Source organism: Macrotis lagotis, chromosome 3, assembly GCF_037893015.1.
Source record: "Macrotis lagotis isolate mMagLag1 chromosome 3, bilby.v1.9.chrom.fasta, whole genome shotgun sequence".
Taxonomy (NCBI): Eukaryota; Metazoa; Chordata; class Mammalia; order Peramelemorphia; family Peramelidae; genus Macrotis; species Macrotis lagotis.
Genome location: NC_133660.1, coordinates 227,698,273 through 227,721,543, shown reverse-complemented (window position 1 = coordinate 227,721,543; position 23,271 = coordinate 227,698,273). Strand labels below are relative to the sequence as shown.

The window sequence follows — 23,271 nt, the reverse complement described above, 5'->3', positions numbered from 1 at the left end:
GGGAAACTCAGCAGCATCTCCCAGGCAGACCACACAACTTGTTAAGACCCCCTAGAGAGCCAGCTCTGGCTCCCAGGGGGGAAGTGGGGTGGGAGGAAGATGAATGGGGACTCAAGTTAGAGGAAGAAAATTCAAGTGGAGTTTGACTGGAGAAGGAAAGAAAGGAGACATATGTGACCATATGTGTCTGAACATAGGACAGCAAAGATAGGGGAGGATGACTGCAGATTATAAAACATATCTGACCAGGGCAGCCTAGCTTAGCTTGTCCCTCTGATCTATACCTCCAGAGTAGTGGGTAGAATGTTCTGAGGTGAAGTGGGAGAGGATTGACAAAATGAACCCAGAGTAGACACACAGGCAAAGATCAGGTCTCTAGCCCCCCCCCCCAATCTGTGGTACTCAGCTTCTCCAACCACAAACTAGAATGAAAGGCAGAAGATGTAACTGAGAAAAACCACAACAGAGGGAATATTTTTCTTTATAGTAAGAAGGAAAAAAACACAGAAAGAGAGCAGAAGACAGACAGGGAGACAAGGAAACATCATAGACACACACAATTCTTTGAAATATGAGTAGGTGTTAGTGTATATGACAGGGATCTTATGTGTGCATTTGAGTGTGTGTTTGAGAGATGAGTGAATGTGTTGTCAGAGAAAATCTGATGTTTCTCTGGTCAAAGAAATCTAAAAGAGGATTGTTGATATTAGTATTGTTATCCCCAGAGACCAGATAGAGGACTGGGCTTAGTCATCACCTTTATAAAGGTCTGAAGGACAAAGGGACCAAGGAGTGGTCTCAGTAAGAGGGCAAAAAAGGGAGAGATGAGCTACAGCACTAAGTGAAAGAAGAAGGATGGGAATTGGATGGAATTTCACTGGGTTAGAAAACTCACTCTACCATTGCCTATTAGCCCTGCTCTGCAAATTTACATTCTTAAAGAATTTCCTGAAGCATGAAGAGGTTAGGTGACCTGATTAGGGTCACAAAGTGAACCTGGGGCTGGGGTCTTCCCAATTCCATGGCCAGCACTCTCTGCCTCTCTCTGCCTCTGTCTCTCTCTGTCTCTCTCTCTGTCTCTCTGTCTCTCTGTCTCTCTCTCTCTCTCTCTCTCTCTCTCTCTCTCTCTCTCTCTCTCTCTAGTTTGTCTGTCTCTCCATTATACCGCCTACTTCTTGACAATATACTTAGAATGAAATACTCCAGTGAGTCTTTAGACTAAAAACTCTGTCATGACTCCAGAAAAGGATGTGGAAAGTATTATAAACTATTCCCTAAAAATATTAATCCAAAGTGCTACTTTGATTAAACACCAGGCTAAATCCAAGGAAAAAGTTTGGACACAAAAACAGAAACCATTCTCTCTTTGAACCATAGAAAGTTCATATCTAGAATCTTGTATGTACTTCAAGTCCTTTAAGCTAGAAAATATAAAGAAATAATGAAGGAATTGGAAATAGAAAACAAATAAAATGAAAATATAAAGATAAAAAAATGAAACTGAACATTGTAAGATAACAACTACCAACTTTGCCCCTAGAGAAGAGTTGAGAAAATGTATTTCCCTCCCTTCTTTACAGAAGGGTGGTATCGTGAGTATGGAATATGGAACATGGAATATACTGTCAGACTCAGTTGAAGTATAGTTTAGTTTTATGAACTCCCTTTTTTCTCTTTTTTCTCTTTTTATTTTTGGTTAAAAGGATGACTCTTTGGATAGGGCTAAGGGGTAAAGATATATTCAGGAAATAAAAAAACAAAAATATCAAAAATAATAATATCAGTTAACATTTATATAACTGCTTAAAGTTGGCAAAAAGCTTTACATAGGTTATTTCCTTTGAGTTTCACAGCATCTCTGTGAGTTAGGAGTTATTTTTATTTTCTTTATTTTACAGATTTTTAATAAAAATGAAAATAACAGGTGTCATGAATCTAGCTAAATTTACACGCAAGATTTCATTTGATAAAACAACCTTGGGAGTTGGTTCTATTATCATACCCATTTAATAGATGAAGAAACTGATTAATTACCTTGCCCAGTTTCTCACAGCTAATAAAAGTCCAAGGTCAGATTTGAACCTATGTCTTCCTAACTCCAGATCCAACAACTCTAGCCATTACATCAAGCTACCTCTTTTGGAGTTTCTGATGTGGCTTTCATGCCCTACCACCCTACAGAACCTACTCTCTCAGAGGTCCCTAATGATCTCCCTATCACTAAATCTAATGGCCTTTTTTTAGTTCTCATCTCCATGACCTTTTCTGTGACAGTAGCCACTTAAGGTTTCTGCTTTTTGAGTTATTCTTCATTTCATGCAATGTTTCTTTTTCACAGCACCCTAAGTGGGTGGGTTTTCCATGGTTCTCTTCCTAGTTCATTCTTCTCTGCCTCACTCTCCATGTTCCCTCTACATCTATAGCATCAAGAGCCATTTGTACCCAGATGATTCCTGAAGGTTCATGTCTATCCTGTCTCTCAAGTTCCAGAGTTTCATGTCCAGCTACCTACAAAACATCTTTGCCAAGATTAAACAACTGCCCAAAGATATTCCCTATCTTCTCCTCTTTGCCCCTTCCACTCTCTAGTCTATTGGCACTATCACTAATGCAATTACTGAGCCCCTTGAGTTCCTTTTGATTCTTACACGTCTTACTTTTTCAGCCAAGCCCTTTGACAATGTCTACAATGTTTCCTAAACCCTTCCCTGGGACAGTCCTGCCATCCTCTGACTCAGGTCCTCATTTCTTACTAATAGACCTTAATTGGTCAGTCTTCCACATTCCTTCCGATTCACTGATCAAATGTCTTTATTTAAAACTCTTATTTCTACATCACCTTCATTTCCCAATATGTTCCTTCCTACCCCTTCCAAAGATCTAGCTCTAAAAAACCCCCACAGAGTTCAGCAGACCAACACATTAAAAAAATCCAACAAGTCACACAATATAATCCTTTATCTCAGAAATGAAAGGAGATCTCTTTGGAGGACATGCTTAGACACACACACACACACACACACACACACACACACCGCAATCCATTCTTGGTCTACCAGTTTGTAGTCCTTCTCTTCATGGTCTTCTCAGACAACATGACCTCTCTTAAAAAAAAAACCTGGAAGAGTTCTCTATTGCTTACCAGATTATGTAGGAATGCTAGGTGATCATAGTGGGCAAGGTACCACACAACATATAAGAGGCATTGCAGTAGATTTGTAAGACCACTGACTTGGAATTGGAAGACCTGGGGTTCAAATCCTGGCTCTGCTACTGACTCCCTAGGTGTCCTTAAATAGCCCAAGTATCATTTCTGGGCTAGACCCATTGAATCAACAAATGTTTGTGAGCTGACTACTATGTTCCAAGCACTGTGCAAGGAATACAAAGAAAAGAAAAACATGATCCCTACTCTCAGGGAACTCACATTCTAATGGGGAGGTAATATGCTAGTAACTATGTGCGCACAAAATAGATACAGATGTATAAAGTAAAAGTAGAGACAGAGAAAGGGAGAAAGGGAGAGAGAGACAGAGAGAGACAGAGACCGAGAAAGAGAGAGAGACAGAGAAAGAGATGGAGACAGAGACAGAAACAGAAAAAAGATTGAAACAGAAATAGACAGAGATAGAGGGATGGAAAAATGGAGATTGAGATAGAGACAGAGATATTCCAAGACAGAAACAGAGGTTGAGACAGAAAGACATAGATAGAGATAGACAAATGGAGATGGAGATAGAGATAAAGACTGAAATAGAGACAGAGATAGAGACAGACATAGAGAATGATAGAGACTGAGATATATAGATGGTAGAGATAGAGATAAAGATGGTGTATATGGAGAGGGAAGCTGAGTAAAGGAAAAATCCTCTGCAGAAAGTGAGAGTTGGGTTGGCTCTTAAAAAATTTGACTTATTGGGGCAGCTAGGTGGCGCAGTGGATAAAGCACCGGCCCTGGAGTCAGGAGTACCTGGGTTCAAATGCGGTCTCAGACACTTAATAATTAGCTAGCTGTGTGGCCTTGGGCAAGCCACTTAATTCCATTTACCTTGCAAAAACCTTAAAAAAATTGACTTATTTAAGGCAATGGGGTTAAGTGATTTGCCCAAGGTCACACAGCTAGGCAATTATTAAGTGTCTAAAGCTGAATTTGAATTCAGATCCTCCTGATTCCAGGGCAGATGCTCTATCTACTGCATTACCTAGCTGCCCCTTGAATTGACTCTTGAAGGAAGCCTGGAAAACTGAGCTATCCTAGCTGTGTGGCCTTGAGCAAACCACTTAACCCCATTGCCTTGCAAAAAAAGAAAAAGAAAAACTGAGCTATGGAGGTAAGAAGAGAGAGCATACCAGACACAAGGAATGACAGATAGTGAAAAGGCACAGAACTGAGAGTTAGAGGAGCCTGTTGAAGGAACCCTTGTGGCTGGATGCCAGAACAAGTGAATGGGATTAAACTAAAAGAAGACTAGACAAGGTAGGAAAAGGCTGTGTGAAGGATTTAAATAACAAGCAGGATTTTCTATATGACCATGTGGGAAGCCATTGGAGATTATTAAGTAGGAAGAGAGGCATAGATCTGTGTTTTAGGAAAATTCCTTTGGCAGCTGAGTGGAGGGTAGATTGGAATGGGAGAGATCCACCAGCAGGCTACTAGTCTAGCCATGAAGTAATAAGAGTTTGCATCAACATGATGCTAACGAGAACGAAAGAAAGAAAAAGATAATCATACAAGAGAAGTTGTGAAGACAGAATTAAGACCCAGCAAAAGACTGGCTATGAAGAGTGAGAGAAGGGAGAGATTTAAGATAGCACAGAGTTTTCCAGCCTGGATGACTGGAGGGATGGTGGTACCCTGGGCATTAATAGGGAAGTTTAGAAGAGGGAAGAATTTTGGGGGAAAGACACTAAGGTCTGTTTTTACCTCAGTTTATTCATCCTTCCTTCCCCCATCTCCCCCACCGAAGACCTTTTCCTACAAAATCCAACCCAGATCAACTCCTCCACAAAGTTTTTTCCGAAGCAACAGGAGAAAATAAAGCTTTCCACCTCAGATTTCTCAGAGCATTTGACTAGCCCTTGCTTCCATAATGATCACATCTTCCCTTGTGACCTAATCATTTATGTACATTGTTATTCCCACCACTACCTGGGCCTGTGTGGAAACACACACAACACACATACACACACATACAAACATATACACAGAGGCACAAACTCTGTCCACCTTGCCACAGTGTTTGTGAAAAAGTAAGGTGGGCTGAAGTAAATTAGATTGAAAAGCCCAGAGAACAACTAAGACAACCCAGGGAGAAGGAGCCAGTGCTTGTAGGAGGACTGAAAAGATGAGATCCTTCAATCTTTAAAGATGAATGCTGAGGAGGATGACTAAAGACCTGAATAAATGCCCCTCTCACAATCTTAGTACTAGAATAAAGGAGGCCCCCATCATGCCAAAGGCAAGGAGGTTGAAGATAAATCAAAAAAAAAAAAATCCTACTCATGCAACCCTTAGGAAACTTATAAAACTAATGACCTCAAGAGAAGGAAATGATAGAAGAAATTCTACCTCACATCTCTGGTTAGTTTCTTGAAGTCTTCTATATATTTCAGTTTTCTAGATAACTGAATCTGCTTCCTTTAAATAATGACTTTTTTAAAAAAAATTACTCCTTTAGTCACTACATAAAATACACAATATCCTCCCTGCCCCATCCTCTTAGACAACCTACTGAGAAGAATTTCAGCTTTTCTTGATAATCAAAATTATAATAAATATAGCCCTTTAAGGTTTGCTGAACACGTTATCTAATTTGATCTTCACAACAACCTTGGGAGGGTAAGTGCTATTGGCAACATTCCCATTTTACAGATGAGGAAATTGAGAGATGGAGGTCAGATGATTTGTCCAAGGTCACACAACTATTAAGTATCTAAGGCAGGCTTTGAACTTAGATCTTCCTGATTTTAGATTCAATGCCCAATCCACTGAATTGCCCGGATGTCTCTAGAAGTTGTTCCCTACAAATTTCATCTGAGTGGGATTTGAACTCCTCTTCCTGCCTACAAATCCAAAACTCTTTCTAATTGTCTTGATGACTTAGTTAGTATAGAGAGTATTTCCTTTCTCCACCTCACTTCTCTCTTTTCTCAGTAACCCCTAAATGAGCACTCCCATCCTCTTCCTCTTCAAATTCAAATCTACTTTCCTAGGAACAATCATCTTGGGTGCAAATTAAATTGACTGATTTAAAAGGAGGCTGGCTCCAGGTCCCTAATGTGCATGGGCCTTATACTCCAAGGGGCAAGGGGTTGCTAGAAGTTCAGATGTTCCTGCAGAATCAAATGAAATTTAGATAAAATTTTGGAATTCAGACTGAGAGAGACCAGAATCTGAGCATCAGGAGAAAGCAGTACCATGTTCCTCCAGGAGGCATTTGAAGTAGGAAGAACCCAAGTTCAAGTTCTTGCCTGGGGAAGGCAGTGTTTTGAAACAGAGGGGGGAAATAGAAACAAGCCATTAAACTGTATATGTCTCCCTGTGGGTACATATGGATTTGGAAAACCACCTATTAATGCTATCTCTTGTTGCATCTTTATTTATTTTGTTAAATGTTCTCCAATGATATTTTATTCTAGTTTTGGCTATTTATTTGACATTTTTGCCCTAGACAACTCTTTATGACTATATAAATTGCATAGAAAATTCTGACTAGCATTGATGGAGGGAATTTCCTCATTTGGGAGTTCTATATAACAATAAAGCCACAAATCTCAGAAAAACTTGGAAAGACTTACATGAACTGATGCTGTGTAAAGTAAGCAGAACCAGGAGAAAACTGTACACATTAGCAGCAACATGGTGTGATGATCAACTATAATAGACTTAGCTCTTCTCAGCAACACAATGATCAAAGACAATTCTAAAAACTTGTGATGGAAAATACCAACCACATCCAGAGGAAAAAACTATGGAGCCTGAATGCAGGCCAAAGCAAACAATTTTCACTTTTTAAAACTTGTTTTATGTTTTTTTTTCTTCTCATGGTGATTTTTCTTTTTGTTCTGATTCTTCTTTCACAAAATGATTAACATGGAAATGTTTAACATACATGTATAACCAATAACAGATTATATGCTGTCAAGGGGGGGGGGGGAGAAAGAAGGGAGAGAGAAAAATATAGAACTCAAAATCTTACCAAAAAATAAATGTTGGAAACAATTGTTACATATAATTTAAAAAGAATTAAAAAAGGAAAAAGGGGGAGAAAACAAACAATAAAGCCACAAGTTCAGGTCCTTTAGGTCCATGTGGACATATGGTAGGGAAAGGGACCCTTTCAGTCTTACCCCATTGTGTTTCCTATAAGCCAGAGACCTGATCTTGAGATTTCGCTTACACTGGCACACTCCATCCTGTATTCTCTGCCCAGGGTTCAGACTGACTCTTTGTTCTGGAGGCCTCACCTCCTCTGGAACCCTCCCTGTAGCAAGTGCATGGCTATAAACCCCTTTTCAACACCTGCTAGACCTCAGGGAGAAGAGGAGGAGAAAGAGAAAAGGCCAATGTTCTGTATATGTCTGTCCCCTCCACCCTCAGTACCCCACCTTCTCCAGGACAGTCACACACCAAGAAAACCAAGAAGCCAGTGTGCCTATTACCCTCTCCATTGGTGCTAATCCCCAGAGTTGAGACCACAAGCAACTAACTCCCAGCCCCTTTGGGGAAAGGGGGAGGGGGAGAGAGAGACAGTAGGCAGACAAATGAACCTTGCTTCTCATCTCTAAGACACCACAGCGTGTCCAAGTGTTGGAGTCACAAGCAGAGCCAGTGACAAAAAGACCATACGATTAACCCCTGTCTTCTAGACCCTTCACCCCTCCCCAACTGTGGACTAGTGGTCCCCCCACTTGAGGCCCAGGAGGTGGGCAAAAAAGGAGGGAGGGGAGGAGAGCTTCACAGCATCCGCCTGCTACAATTGTCTCGAAATAGAGCCAGTATTTCTCTTCGAGCGTTCCCTGGGAGGCGGCTCCACGGCTCTTTACATTCTTGACTAAACGGTTATTATAAATAACAGCAATTTAACGAAAAAAAAGTCCGCTTCTAACAGCCTCTCTAGAGCAATCATACCGGAGAGCACCTCTCCCAACAGGCGAGACTCTGGCTCCCTACTCCTAGTCCCACTCCCCACCCCCCCTTCCCCAGAGACAGCCACACCAAGACACTTGGCTTCAGGTTCCCTTCAAAGCTGCTGTTCCCTGTCTTCTTGTTTCTCTCTGTCTCTTTTCTCTCTAGCTGTTTCTGTTTCTCTCTCTCTCTCTCTCTCTCTCTCTCTCTCTCTCTCTCTCTCTCTGTCTCTCTTGTATATGTGTGTGTCTCCCTCTTCTTGCCATTTCTATCCAACTCCATCATTGGTTCTTACTTTGTTGGTCTCCATTCTTACCTAGTTCCCTCCCTATCCAGAGCCTTTTGGTTTCCCAATATCCCACAATGGGAAATAAAAGAGGCATTAATTCTTCCTTAAAGTAATTCCCCTGGCTTCAGTATAATCTGTGGATCCACTGAGGCACAGTCACTGGTATGTATGGAGGAACCCGAGTATGAACTGAGTATGAGGGATACAAGAATCCACTGTCACTTGCCCTAGGCTTGGGGATTATCAGAGTCGAATAAAAAAAAAGCCACAGATGACTTCTCTTCAATCCCGGTCATGTCTCCTGTTTCATTTCCCCTGTGTCCCTTTGACTTTTCTTCTAAAATCTTCCCCTGCATTTCCCCCTCCATATCTTCTGTCCTAAATCCTTCTGCTTAAACTCTTCCTTGTTTTATTTCCCCTCCTTTTCCCCAATTCTCCTTCCCCATCCCATGCCTCCCCATCAACAAGTATTCATTGCCCTCCATCTCCATCCAATGCCTTCCCCCTCCACCCCCTGGCTGAGAGCCCAGGTCCTTCAGCCTATGCTTCAGTTTTGCTGCTCACTCACTCCTAATGTAATGACCTACAGGTTTGGTCCAGCAAGCCCCAGTGCATCAGCTCTCCCCACCCCAACAGAGAAAAAATTACTACGCTCCCCACCTCCCCCCACACATATTCCCCGAACCAAAGCCAGTGATAGGAAGTCAGGAGGCTGAGGTGTTTCGCTATGGAAATCCATAGTTCATTAGAATAAGGGGCCATTAACACTCAGAGGGAAAGATGAGAGATGTAGGGAAGAACAAGACTCAGGGGAAAGATATTACAGAGAAGGGTGGGGGAGGAAGAGACAGGAAAGAGGCAGAAAGTGAGACCTGAAAAGAGGAGAACAAAACCAAGGAGTGTGGGGGGTGGCAGGAAGGGGAAAGCTTGGGAGCTCCTGTTCCACATTATGAAGCAGTGGAAATCATTGGGATTGGGGTATAAGCTTCCCCTAAACAGGATTCTTGGTTCCCACCCACTATTGCCCAGTACTTAGGACCAGGGCCAGTGACTCTAAGGAAATCCTGAGTTGTGGTTTGGTGGGAAGGGGCTGGGAGGAGAAAAAAGAGGATGGATGAGGGTGATGGGGAAATGTAGGTTATCTCTGGGAGGGAGGAAAAGCCAGGGGAAACACCCATTTGACTGGGGAGGGGGAAGGGAAGGGAAGGGAAGGGAAGGGAGGTTCACTGAGGCACTGCTATTAATTATTAAAGTAAATGGGAGCATTTCCTAGCAGAGGGGCTGGACCAAAGCTACTTACAGGAAAGTCAGCTCCCTGAGCTACTCTCAGCTCTAAGTAGCCTCCTTCTGCCCCTCCCAGGCCCTAGTACACACATCTTGCCCCATACATGATTTTGGAAGTCCACGATGGGTGTCTTTCCTCTGAGCAAAGAAGAGAGAGGCCCAGGACTTTACCAAAGGAGAGAGTTCCAGACTTAGCACTCTGAAATGGTCTTGCAAACTCCTTCCTAGGGTCTCAGGTCTTCCAGGAGTCAGTGTCTTTGTGTGTTAGAGGTGGAGGTGGATAAAAAGTGATGGAGAGCAGATAACTACGGGGGAGAGGTGGGGAGGAGGTGGGGAGTCAGGGGCTGCCAGTTACAATCATTCAAGATGCAATGACTCTATTGAGGGAGAGAGCCTCCCTGAATTAAGGAAGGGAGGAAAGAGCAGTTGGGTCTCTGAGGCAGGAGACAGAGAAAAGTGGAGATAGAGAAAGTAGAGAGGAGGAAGGGAAGAGAAGGAAAGGAACTTTCCCCCAAATAAGCTCCAGAAGAGAACTGATCTTCCCAGTCACCATCTAGGGGCTACTGACTATACCTCAGTCTTACTGCATATCAAGCCTGAGAACCTTGCTCTAGCCTCCATTCAGCTGAGATACACACACACACACACACACACACTCTCTGGGATTCTCACAGTTCCATTAGTATTCCCAGACTTACAAAGAAACTCCCTTATACTCCTGACAAGCATCTATCCCTTCTTCTTTGAGTCTCCCACTCTGGCTCAAATATGCCCCTCCTCTGCCACACCCCCCCCAAAACATGGAGAAATTGTGGGCCATGGGGTTGCGATGGAATGTAGGGCAACTCTATTGGTGTAACCAAGATCTAAGGACAGTCAACAGCCTGGCAGGGGGGAAGAGCATTACACCCTGATCCACACTTGATGATGGACGTCTAGAGTGACTTGCTTTCCTCTGACCAAGGAGAAGAAAGGCGGTAGGAAATTGTTTCAGACACGGGACACCAAAATCACCACTTCTCTGCCTCTCACATGGTGAGAGCCAGAGTAGGAAGAATGCCTTCAAGTTGAGTGGATGCTTCTTGGCAGGAATTTCCTTTCTTTTTTGGATTCTTCCAATAAAATTCAACAGGTATCCCATTCACTGTGAGCTGCTCTCAAAGTCTTGTGTTTGGTACTTAGGGGGGAAACAAAGACGAAGGCTTGAAACCACATGATATGCATTTCCACTGATAGGAGCAGGGAGGTTTAGGACACTTGGGGATGTGATCATTGTCTTTTTTGTTGTGTTTGCTCTGCTTGGTCCCAAAGGACAGTACAACCACCAATGAGTAGAAGTTCCAGAGAGGTAAATTTGGCTGGACATGAGGCAGAACATCTAACAAAAGGAGCTGCTCAAAAATGGAAGAGACAACTGGGGGCAGGTAGTGAAGTTCCAGTTATTGGCAGTTGTAGAGTTTTGTGTATAAAAATAAGACAGGAACAAAAAAACAACTGGATTCCAAGGCAGAATATGGGAGGTACCATGAGACAGGAACAAAGGGTTATGGAAGTTCAGAGGAATAAGAGAACAATTCCAATGGGGAATTTGGAATCTAGGAAGACTTCCTGGAAGAAATCTAATTTCGTCTTGGAAAAAAAGGAAGGGATTTTGAAACGGATGGAATATTAGTGTATTTGGGAAAATGGCAAGTTTAGGGGAAAGTCCAGTTTGATTGGAATGTAGGATAAGAACAAAAGATCTTAGATTTGGATTTATATAGATTAGACTAGAAGAGACTACATCCAGAAGAAACCATCTAGTTTAAGCTTCTTGTTTTAAAGATAAGGAAATTGAGGTCTACCAAGATAACAAAGGCAGTATTTTGAACCCAGGTCCTCTGACACCACAGTCAGCATCCTTTCCACTGTACCATAACATGAAGGGGAGTGCTAGAGAGAAAGGACCACATCATGAAGGTCTTTAAATACTTTGTGTTTGGACCTTATCTTTTAGGCAGAGAGGAGCTATTGAAGGTTATGAGCAAAGCGATTGGATCTCAAATAATTCTCTAGATCCATATGCTCCATATGCTGGAAGGTTTGGAGTAGGGAGAGACTGAAGCAAGAACAGTTAGGAGACTGCTCAAATCATCTCTGGAGAAAGATCACAAAGGTCTATTCAAAGCAGGTAGCAGGGGGGTAAAGAGAGAAAGGCCAGATGTGAGAGCCATTACAAAGGAAGAATCTATAGGACCTGCTAAGTGACTGGGTAGGGAGGAGTCAGAGATCACTTCAAGGTTTTGAGCCTGATGATGGGGAGAACATTGGTGCTTTGGACAAAAATGGGTCAGGAAGAAAAGTACATTTGGGACCTTCAGGAGTGATGTGTTCAGTTTGAAGAGTCGAGGGGTCATCCAGGTGGAAATTTATAGGAGGCAGTCAGAAAGATGAATCTGTAGCTTAAGTCAGGACTGGGGAAGTAGATTTGGGCACTTGAAAAGTATTTCTTTCTACCAGTCACTCTCCTACTCAAGCTGTTCATGAGGCAGCTAGGTGGGCACAGTGAATAAAGCAAAGGACTTGGAGTAAGGAAGACCGGAGTTTGAATCCTACATTAGATACTTCCTACCTGTGTGATCCCAGGAAAAATTCCTTAATCTTTCTCAGTCTCGGATCGCTCATCTGTAAAATGAGGTAGCACCAATCTCCCAGAGTTGTTTTGAGGGTCAAATGAAATAACCTATGTCACCACTTGGTACACTATAAAGCAATACATAAATGTTAACTATTTCCAAGTAGGTGGTGCTGCTACCAAGTTTGACCTCTGGGTCCTTCTGAACTCCCCAGCTGACATAACCAATTTAGAGATAGCTTTTTATTGAAGCTTTAATAAAGCGGAAGAACTGTTTTAAAATTATGGGATGTAGGGGGAACAAGACAGAACCAAAAAATTACAAAGTCCTCTGGGGGTTGACAGGGCCTTTTTCCTAAAGGATGATCTCTCTTCCCACGTCGGATGGGGGTAGTCAGAGGTTAAGGGGATTTTAGCCCACATTTCTAGTTTTCCTTTCAACTGTCTGGAGGAATGAAATAAAATCAGTGAGTGAGTAGTAAAAAAGTGGAGGCAGGAGAAGTGTGGAGTGAGCAAGGACAATCTTACTTGAGGGAGTAGCTAAGTTAAGTGAAGGGTTTTTTTTTTTTCATTTCAAAGACCTGAGCATATTGGTAGGCAAAGAACCAGTGGTGAGGGTAGGGTGACTGAGGGAGAAGAGATACTTGAAGGAGGCAAGGACCTGGAGAAGATGGCATTCTGATCCCCTTAGGAAGGATAGATACTTTGGGGCATCCCAGAGGTAATGAAAACTTAGGAGTAAGGACAAGACAAACCTATTCCATCTGTACCTCAGAGTCAGCCCAGACTCAGTTTGCAAAGTACCTTCTCACCACATATTTACTCACTTGATTCTCACAAAAACCATGTGAAGGGCAGAACAAACATTGTTATCTTCACTTTACAAAGAAGGAAACAGAGTCTCAGAGAACCTAAGTCCAAGTTCTGAGGGTTTTTTCCCACTATAGCACATGACTTCATTCTTCCAAGATATACTGAATTTCTCCAAACCCAATGTAGCTTCTGAAAGACAGGCCTGAGTAGATAGTAGGCAATGTCCTAAATCAGTCTACCCATCCTTTCATAGGTTTCTTTTGAAAGTGGAATGTCCCCACAAAAAGATCCTGCCCCTTCTCTTTCTTTTTTTTAACTTTTCAAAAAATTTTATTTATTTAAGGCAATGGGGTTAAGTGATTTCCCAAGGTCACACAGCTAGGCAATTGCTAAGTGTCTGAGATCAGATTTGAACTCAGGTCCTCCTGACTCCAGGACCAGTTGCTCTATCCACTGTGCCACCTAGCTACCCTCACCCCTCCTCTTTCTTCTCATGTCCACTTCTCTAGCCTCTATTGGCCTAAGTCACATATACAACGTGAGTGGAGATGCAAATGTCCATATGAGTGGACATGGTGGCAGATACCTATAATTGTGTGTCCAAAAAAAACCAGCAGTACATGAACTATCCTTAAGCACCACATAGCTAAGCTGAATTTCCCAACAATTCTTTCCCCCCATCCTCTGAAGGTGCCTGTGATCAATAGAAAAGTTGTATATGGGAAAGGAGGGGTGGGGTGGGATGGGGGGGATGGGGTGTTGAAGAACAAGAGTACTCCATAAGGGGGGGGCTTCTCTGGAGATCCTGGGGTGGGGGGGTGTAGAGACAGCTGGCTAGTTAAGATCAGGCAACTGGAGCAGTGAGGTCCAGAATAAGGGCTTGAAGTCGATATTGAGTCTTGGCTATCTTGGGGGTGGGAATAGGGAAGAGATGATGAATTCAAATATCAGCATCCCCCCCCCCCCATGAAGTGTTCCTTTCCCCACCCAGCTCATTCTGCCAGTCCTAGCCAACATCAAGGAAAAAGAAAAAGTCTCCTTTAATCCTTTTAAGACCAGCATGTAAAAGGAAGACTTGCTAAGAGGCTCATTCTCTCTCATACACACACACCAAAAACAAGGTTCTGTGGTCCTGAAGAGAGGGATCCCAGTGTTTCATAGGTTCTCCTTCCCATCACCTACACCGTGTATGTGGATAGATCCTCCCTCTCAGCTATCAGCTCTTCGGGATACCTAATCCTCGGATGAAAGAGAGAGAAAGGGGAGGGGGAGGGCAAAAGAGAGGGAGCGGAGGATGAGCTTGATGGTGAAGTGTGTAAGTAAGTAAGTAAGTGTGTACTTGTTTGTATATGTGCCACCTAGGTAATGTGACTTCTGTGAGGCTGAGTGGTTGTGAATATAGGAGTGGGTATACGATTGGGCCAGCATGGCAGAATAAGCAGAGCAGGCTTATTAGGAGAGAAGGATAGAGAACTGAGTGCGCACTACAGGAGAGTGGAGGCCCACATGTGGGGGACCATTCGGATACCTGTCTGCAAGTATGTCCATGGATCTGAGTGACAGCGGGAACATTCGGGCAGGCAAGGCGGCTGGGAAAGGCAGGCTGGCTCCAGCCAGTCTTCCAAGAGCTAGCCCCAAATCACATCCTTTCCATCATCCCCAAATCCAAAGCTGCCACCGGTCCCTAGCGGCATCCCTTTACCCTCTTCCTCCCTGTCACACTCTCCACTTCACTGAACAACCTCTAAGCCTCTTGCTCCCTGACAGCAGGAGAGTGATTGTTTCCCTTCTCTCGCAGACTCCCAGAGCTCAGGTAAAAAGCCCAGTAAGAGAGTCGAGCAGTTGACCCGAGCAGGGAGCTAGAATGGGGCTTGGCCGGGCCGTGGTAAAAGAGGAGGCACATCCCTGCTGAGCCAAGGAGTCCCAAGGCTAAGTCTTACAGGGCTGCTGAGGCACAACCTGCTACAACCGGACCACAAGAGGCCCTGGACACCTTTCCTGCTTGCTGCAAATCCCTCTGGCTGCAAAAAGAGACATCCCCGGGAAAGCGGCTCTCTGCCCCATCCCGTCCCTCGCCTCCGTTCCCTGGGTCTGCCTTCCTTCCTTCCTTCCGTTCTCTGCCACGCTCGGGTCTCCTAAGCAGACGGTCAGCGGTGTCAAGCTGGCTGGCGGGGTTCTCACCGGCTGTGAGCCCAGCAGCTCGGTCCTCGCCCCGGCACCCGCGCCTCCTCCCCCTCCCCAACAAGTCGGGAAGCGGCGGGGAGAAGAAGTCCCAAAGAGAGCGGGCAGCGTGTCCCGAGCGGCGCCCCCGCCCCGGCGAGGGCGAGGAGGCACGGGCTGGGGTGCGGGCGCCGGTCCGCTCTCGCTCTCCGGACCCCGGGGCGGCGGGGCTGGCCGCCCTCGGGGCTGGCCCCGCGCCCGCAGCGCACGGGCTGCCGCCCCGGCCCCGGCCCCGGCCCCGGCCCCGGCCCCGGCCCCGGCCCCGGTCCCGGCCCCGGCCCGGGCCCCGCACCACTTCCAGGGCAGAGCGCGTCGGGGCGGCGGGGGCGGCCCAGAAGGCAGGAGGGGAGAGGAGTCGGAGCCGGGGCGGGAGGGGGGCGCGAGCGGGCCCGGGGCGGCTCACCTCTGCGCGGCCGTGGCGGCGTCCAGGATCCCCGCGCCCTGCATCCAGGAGCGCACCGAGCCCAGGCCGGCGGCGAGCGGCTCCTCCTTCAGGCTGAGCCCCCCGCGGGGCAAGGCGTCCTGCGTGGAGAACATGGGAGCGCGCTGCAGTGCGCCCCGACGGCCCGCACCCCCGCGCTCCGGCCGACCTGGGGGAGGGCCGCTGCCCCCCGGGGCGCCGCGCGGAGCCCGGCGGGGCCGGAGGGCCGGAGGGCGGGCAGGGCCCGAGGGCGGCGGCCGCTGTGCCGCCCCGGCTCCGCGCGAGCTGGGCTGCCCGGCCGCTCCCTCGGAGAAAGCCGCCCGGCTCCGCGGCGCAGCCTCCTCCCTGCTCGGGGGCGGGGAGACCAGGGATTCCCCCGCGGCCGCTCCGCCGGGGGGCCGGCGGGGGAGGGGCGGGGCGGGGGCGCCGGGTGGCCAGGCCGCCCCGAGCGGGCGCGGGCCGACGCGGGGACGCGCCGACTGGCCCAAAGCGGGGGGCCCCGGGAGCGCCGGGACGGGGGGCACCCCGAAAACTCGCCGCGAAGTGGGAACCCCGCGGGGGGGCGCCGCGCAGGGCTCTCCGGCGCGACGCCGCGCGGGGCCGGGGGCCGGGGGCCGGGGGGCGCGGCGGGCGGGCGGGGGGCAGGGCGGAGCGGCCGGGCGGCCGGGCGCGGGGCGCTGATTACCATCCGGAAGGCGGCGGCGGCGGGCGCCGAGCTCGGCGGCGGCAGGAGCAGCAGCAGCCGCGCGTCCCGGGGGAGCGAGGGCGGGGAGTCGAGGCCGCCGCCGCCGCCGCCGCCCGGGCCCCGCCCGCCCCGCCGTCCGGGCCCCCCGGCCCCGCTCGGGAACACCTGGAGCAGCAGCAGCAGCAGCCCGGCCGGCTCGCCCCGGGCCCCGGCCCCGGCCCCGGCCCCGGCCCCGGCCCCGGCCCCGGCGCCTCCCGCGGGCCCCGGGCCGACCCCCCTCCGCGGCCGCCGCCCGCCGCTCCCGGGGGCCTGGCCGCGGGCCCGGGCCATCCCGCCGCCGCCGCCGCCGCCGCCGCCGCCGCCGCCGCCGCCGCTCCCTGGGGAGCGGGGAGGGAGGAGGGAGGAGGGAGGGAGAGGGAGCGCCGGGCCCAGGGGACTGGGGGGTGGGAGGGGGGCGGGGGCGGGGCGGCCGGGCCGAGGGGCGGCCGGGGACGTGACATCATTGGGGGAGGAGCGGGAGGGCCAGGGGCGGGAGATGGGGCTTGGGGCCTGGGGCTTGGGCCGGAGCCCGGGCCAGGCCGGGGGGCCCCCGGGGAAGGAGCCGGCCCTCCCGCCGCCGTTGGCCGGGGGATGGGAGAGCAGGCCCGGAGGGAGCAGGCTGGGAGGAGGGAGCACGAGCCGGCGAGGGGAAAGGGGAAGAGGCGAGAGGGGTTCGGAAGGCGGCCAGAGGGTCGGCGCTGCAGGGGGGAGAGGGGAGAAGGGAGCCAGACCTCCAGCAAGAGACAGCTAAGGGGCTGAGGGCCAGAGTGGGGGGCCGGGGGGCGGCAAAGAAGGCCTATAACAGGTAGCAAAGCAGAGGGACTGGAACCAGAAAGGATGACACCAGACAGAGGATGGAGGGGGGGGGGGCGGCGAAGAACAAAAGACAAAGTATTAGACAAGGGTCCCACTGCAAACAGAATGGCTAGTTGGGGGCCACAAGGGCAAGAATGAAAGGGATGGTGATCTGCAGAAAAACTCATTGCGGCCTGAAATTAGGAGAAAGTCCCCTGAACTGGGAATGGCAGAAACTTCACCTCCAACGAGGAGGTGAAGCAATCTCAGTCATTTCCCCCTGTCCCCATCCGATAGGTTGAATGAAGCTTAAACCATGACCCTCTTATAACCCACTGGAATGGAACTCATTCTCACATTCAGACATATACATCCATCCATCCATCCACATCTACATTCACATATACACACCCCACTCTTAGCCAATAGCATAGTGGTCAGTCACACACACCCCTCTTTCAACCAGTAAGAATGGAGTTCATTTACCACCCCCTTCCCACCCAGTAAGAATGTAGTTCAGTTGTACCATCATCCAATTCCTCCAATGGTATGGAGTTTAGTCAACTCACTTCTCGCCCAATGAAAAGGAGTTCAATCTCATTCACCTCTCCCCCACCTCCCAATAAGACAGCTCAATCACACACCACCCTCCCACCCAAGGGATGGATCAGTCATGCCCCTCTCATCAATGGAATGGAGGTCAGTTAGGAGGCATACAGCACTGGCACTCTTTGGGATGGAAGTCATTCCCACACACTCCTCCCAACCCAAAGGGATACATTTCAGTTGAAGCTGGTGGAATGGAGTTCAACCATACACCATGGGGACAAAGGATGGGTCTTAGTCATCCACACCTTCTCACCCAATGGGACAGAGCTCTCCGTTATAAACACAGTTCTCTCACCCAATGGAATAGAATTCAGCCACACCCACTTCTTCCTGAATGGGATAGAAGCTCAGTGACACACACCTCTCAATGAACCAGGGCTTAGTCACAGGCACCTCAGGAGGATGGCCCTCAATCATGCACACATCCCCTCTATCCATTGGAATGGAGTTACATCCCCTCTACCTATTGGAATGAATTACATCCACAACTTTCTCAACCTATTTGGGATGGAGGCTAGTAGTATACACAGCTCTTTAACCCACTGGAATAGAGTTCAACAACACACCTCTCAATTAATTGAACCTCTGTTCTAGGGAATTTAGGCAAAGCCCTATCTAATACATGCAAATTCAACCAAGGATCCAAGTATCTCTTTTTTATTTCATTTTATTACATTTAAGTTCTGAACTGGCACCCTCTCTCCTTTCCCATTTTGAACTACAGGAGGCCACCATTTGACACAAATGTAGATATATGCAAAACCATAGTATACAAACTTCTATTTATCATTTCTTTCTCTGGAGGTGGATAGCAGAAGCCCTTCATAGGTCTTTTCTAGTTGATTCGAGTATTTAGAATATTTAGAATAACTTATTCAGTTGTTCTTAGAACAAAGGAATGCATGTTATTATATGCAATGTTCTTTTGATTCTCCATATTTCACTCCATTATTTCATACCAGTCTTTTCATGGTTTTTTTTTCCTAAAATCAATCTGCTTATCATTTCTTACAACACAGTAAGGATTCCATCATAATCATATATCACAACTTGTTTAGTCATTCCCCAAATGATGGACATCCCCTCACTTTCTAGGCCTTTGCTACCACAAAGAGAGCTGCTATAATCATTTTAGATCATAAAGGTTCTTTACCTTTTTTCCTGATCATCTTGGGAAATAGACCTAAAAGTAGTATTTCTGGGTCAAAGGATGTACACAGTTTTATATATCTTTGGGCATCATTCCAGATTGCTCTCTAATAAAATAGTTGGATTGGTTCACAGTTCCAAAGCCAAGTATCTCTTTTTATAATAATGTCTGCTCACTTCTTCAAAGAATTGCATGACCCAAAGTGATTAAAAACATGAGAGTAACAGAAATACCATCCTGCCAAATCTTTTTAATTACTCTTTTGTATATAGTTCTTTAAATATGAGAAAGTCCTTTTTCATAATAGATATATATGTGTGATTAGTTCAAGTATTTTACAGGAGAGAACTGAGTCTAAATGACCTGTTCATGGGACACAGTTAATAAGTGTCAGAACCTAATTTCAAAACCAGGTCTTAAAACTCCAAGTTCAGTGTTCCTTCCACACTGCCTCCAAAATGGTTCACCCCACCTCAAACTTAGTCATCATTTTTTTTGTAATGGACCATGTGCCCCAAACAGTCTATTTTGCTGAAATGCTATCATCCATAAATTTATCTGTTTCCTTGCACTCAGGTATATTTTTCAATCTAAATATTACCTCTCAGAAGAGCAATTTCTATATTTTATATATTCTATCCAAAGAAAATATATTATCATTCAGTTGTGTCTGATTCCTTGGACCATATTTGGGGTTTTCTTGGCAAAGATACTGTAGTCACTTGTCTTTCCCTTTTCCAGTTCATTTTACAGATGAGGATACTGAGGCAAGTACGGTTAAATGACTTTTCAGGGTAAGTAAGCTAGTAAGCTAGTAAGTGTCTGAGGCTGGATTTGGATACAGGAAATCTTCCTGTGTTGTCCTAATTCCAGGCCCAGCACCCTATCCACTGCACCACCTAGCTGCAAAGATAACATACATGCTGTAAGAGGATAGTTCTTTCATAGAAAAGAAGTCAGAAGACTAACTGTAAACTATGGTTAGGTGATACTTTTATGAGGTGCAAATGAGTTGTATGAATTTTAAAAGAGAACAAATAAAAAAAATAGAATGATAGGCCAAACCTCAGTCAGTTCATTGTATCTAGGAGACAGACTCAAAGAGGAGCCCAGCTTCTGTTGAATGGAGAAGAAGCATAGAGCTGGAGAGAAAAGCTGCTGAAAGAAGCCAGAGCGGTAGAACTTTTAATACTGAAGTGTTTTGCCAAGACCACTATCTCTTGCTGGGCGTTCAAAACTAGCCCCCCCCAAAAAAACAAACCTAACTAAAGAAAATTACATATCTTTTTATACTATTTTACTTCTTCCAGAGTGGAGAGGGGATATTTCTAGCAGGAAAACCCACTGGACCAACAGTCTGTAGTAGAGTGAAGGACACCATTTCCATGAGGAGAATCTTGTCCAGAGATGTTTTCAAACTGTACACTTGCAAAAGAGCAAGACTCCCTAAATGCAGGGACTATTTCATTTTTGTCTTTGTATCCAGTGCCTAGCTCATTGTAGGCACAAAAGAAATGTTTTTGATTGATCAATGATTGATCCACTGTCCTCTAACCCCTGAATCTACTGTCCTCTTGTCCTTTTAAAACTCATGTCTTAGGGGCGGCTAGGTGGTGCAGTGGATAAAGCACCGGCCCTGGAGTCAGGAGTACCTGGGTTCAAATCTGATCTCAGACACTTAATAATTACCTAGCTGTGTGGCCTTGGGCAAGCCACTTAACCCCATTTGCCTTGTCAAAATCTAAAAAAACCAAAAAAACCCCACCAACTCATGTCTTGCAAAATCCTGGAATACCCTACTATTTACCTTCTCTTTACTTACTCTACATTGAATGTTTCTGGAGAAAGTCACACATCTATGTTGACTTAGTCCATTACAAATTTATGTTGTCAAATCTCAACTGTGACATATTGTCTGGTAATCCTTTTGTTGTTCCCTGATTGACTATTACAATCTCTGAAACAGTGGTTCCAAAGTTGCTCTTTTCCCCTCAGGCCTTCTGTACCACTTTCCATCCTCTCACTCCAAGTAAAGGAGTTCTACCTTCTAACTTACTAAGAAAATTGAGGTCAATGGCTAAGAGTTTCTTATCCTTCCCTATTTTGTATCTCAAAACTTCTCTAATAGCTTTTACATTTTATTTTCTTCTTTATCAATCTTGGAAAAAGAGGTAGGCTTCCTTCCTATTGTCTGTCTCTATCAGTAGCCCCACCATTCTCACAGCCACCTGAGTGCAACATCTAACTTCTCCCTCTTTCTCATTCCCTATCTTCAATCAGTTACCAGTTCCCATTGGTTCTTTTTTTTTTATCCTGAGGTGATTGGAGCGAAGATTTGAACTCAGGTCTTCCTGACTCCAGAGTCAGCAATCTATCCATTTCTTCACCTAGATGCTCCTCTTTCTTCATTCATAATATCTCTCATATCCAGAGGAGTGCTAGAGCCAGTTAGTAACAGTCAATTATTCAATTTTCATGATGAGCATTTATACCTGGGAAATCAGCAATTGAGAAAAATCAGTTTTTTTATTGTCTAGACTTTAAAAAGTTATAGAGGAATGTTAATGGTACAAATCAAACTCAAAAATGTCATTCATTTTTTTTTGCTCAAAAAATTACATTTACCTGCACACCCTTGCAGCAGATTTTTTCTTGATATTCTATTACCCTAGATTGTCTTTTCATCAGCTCATAGCAGTATCCCCATAACAAACTCCTAGATATTCCTGCTTCTTTTTTTGCCTCTCCAATTCACCTTGCATATTGTTGCCTCATTAATCTCTAACCTTTCCTTGTGCCCTCTATTTGGAAACTTTCGGTAACTTCCTTTCTCCTACATCAACTGCTCTGCCTCTGTAATCTGGTGTTCCCTGTATACCTAACCAAGCTAATTTCCAGTTAGCAATATGTTTCTTCTTTAAGCAGGCTGGACTCCTTTGAGTCTTGAAAATTCCATCCTTGCCATTTCAAATGGAATACCCTCAAAAAAAAAATAAAAGGGCAGCTAGGTGATGCAGTGGATAGAGCACCAGCCCTGAAATCAGGAGGACCTGAGTTCAAATATGACCAGACACTTAATAATTGCCTAGTTGTGTGACCTTGGGCAAGCCACTTAACCCCATTGCCTTGCAAAAAACACAAATAAAAAAATCAAATGGAATGCCCTCTCTGTTCTCTTCTACCTGTCCTAATCGTATTCATCCCTCAGGGACCAACCCAACTCTCATCACTTCCACAAAACATTTCCTGCTTATTTATTGTCTCCACCACAATATATTTGCATGAGCTGAAACATACAAAATGATTTTGTCATGGTAGGGAACCTCACCAGTGACAAAATTCCCTCTTTCAATGAAATTCATGACTGTTCTACAACTTTCAGTCTTGAGCTTAATGTTATGTATTTTCAATCGAGTCCTCACTGTTGCATGGAAACCTTTTTTATTCTCTTCTAATTAACTCTATTACAACTCCCATGACATCTGTTCCAAAACTTCTCTCCTCAAGCTTCCCACATCACTAGCTCCCAGGATCCCTCTCAGCAGAGCATCTTTCTTCTTGCCTTTACTTATCTATTTGTCATCTATTTGTGGGCAGTTTCTTTTCCCTTTACCTCAAAACTCCTTGACTTATACTCTAATGTCTCCTGACTCTGGGCAATTGCTCTGGTTCTCTCCTCTGCCTGTAATGTTCTGTCTTCTTATTTCTACCTCCTGGCTTCCCTGCCTTCTTTTGAGTCTCAATTAAAATTCCATCTTCTAAAGTAAGCCTTTCCCAATCCCTCTTGATTCCAGTGCCTTTCTTCTGTTAATGATTTCCTATTTATTTTGTATATAGTTTGTCTGTACATATTTGTTCAATGTCTCCTCATTAGGGAGCTTCTTGAGGTCAGGGACTGGCTTCTGTCTCCTTTTATATTCCCCAGAGCTTAGCCTAGCAGAGAGTAAAAGCTTAATAATATATATTTATTGATTGACTGACTGAACTCATCTCTTCCTCCTAAACTCAACTCTTCATTGACATTTTCTCTTCTTATTGTGGACGTCATGATTCTCCCTATGCTTGAAACTTCAGTGTTATCATTGTCTCTTTCTTCTCCTTTCCCCAGTTGCCTTCTGCCCCACAGCTAACTAGTTGCGAAGTCTTTTCAATTCTATCTTCACATCATTTCTTGCATCTGTTCCCTTTCTTCTTGCACAGCCAACATCCTGGATCAGGTCACCA

The 23,271-nt window shown here is 45.9% G+C and overlaps 1 protein-coding gene across 5 annotated transcripts in view; it reads right to left on the bottom strand.

Moving 5' to 3' along the window:
• The window catches only part of EBF4 (EBF family member 4), a 103,180-nt gene extending 87,295 nt beyond the window's left edge, over positions 1-15,885 (bottom strand). For all 5 annotated transcript variants that reach the window (XM_074230050.1, XM_074230049.1, XM_074230048.1 and 2 more), the window contains exon 1: positions 15,752-15,885. In XM_074230050.1, the coding sequence (XP_074086151.1) occupies positions 15,752-15,885 (134 nt within the window). The remainder of the gene's footprint in view (positions 1-15,751) is intronic.
• Between the last annotated feature and the right edge of the window lie 7,386 nt (positions 15,886-23,271).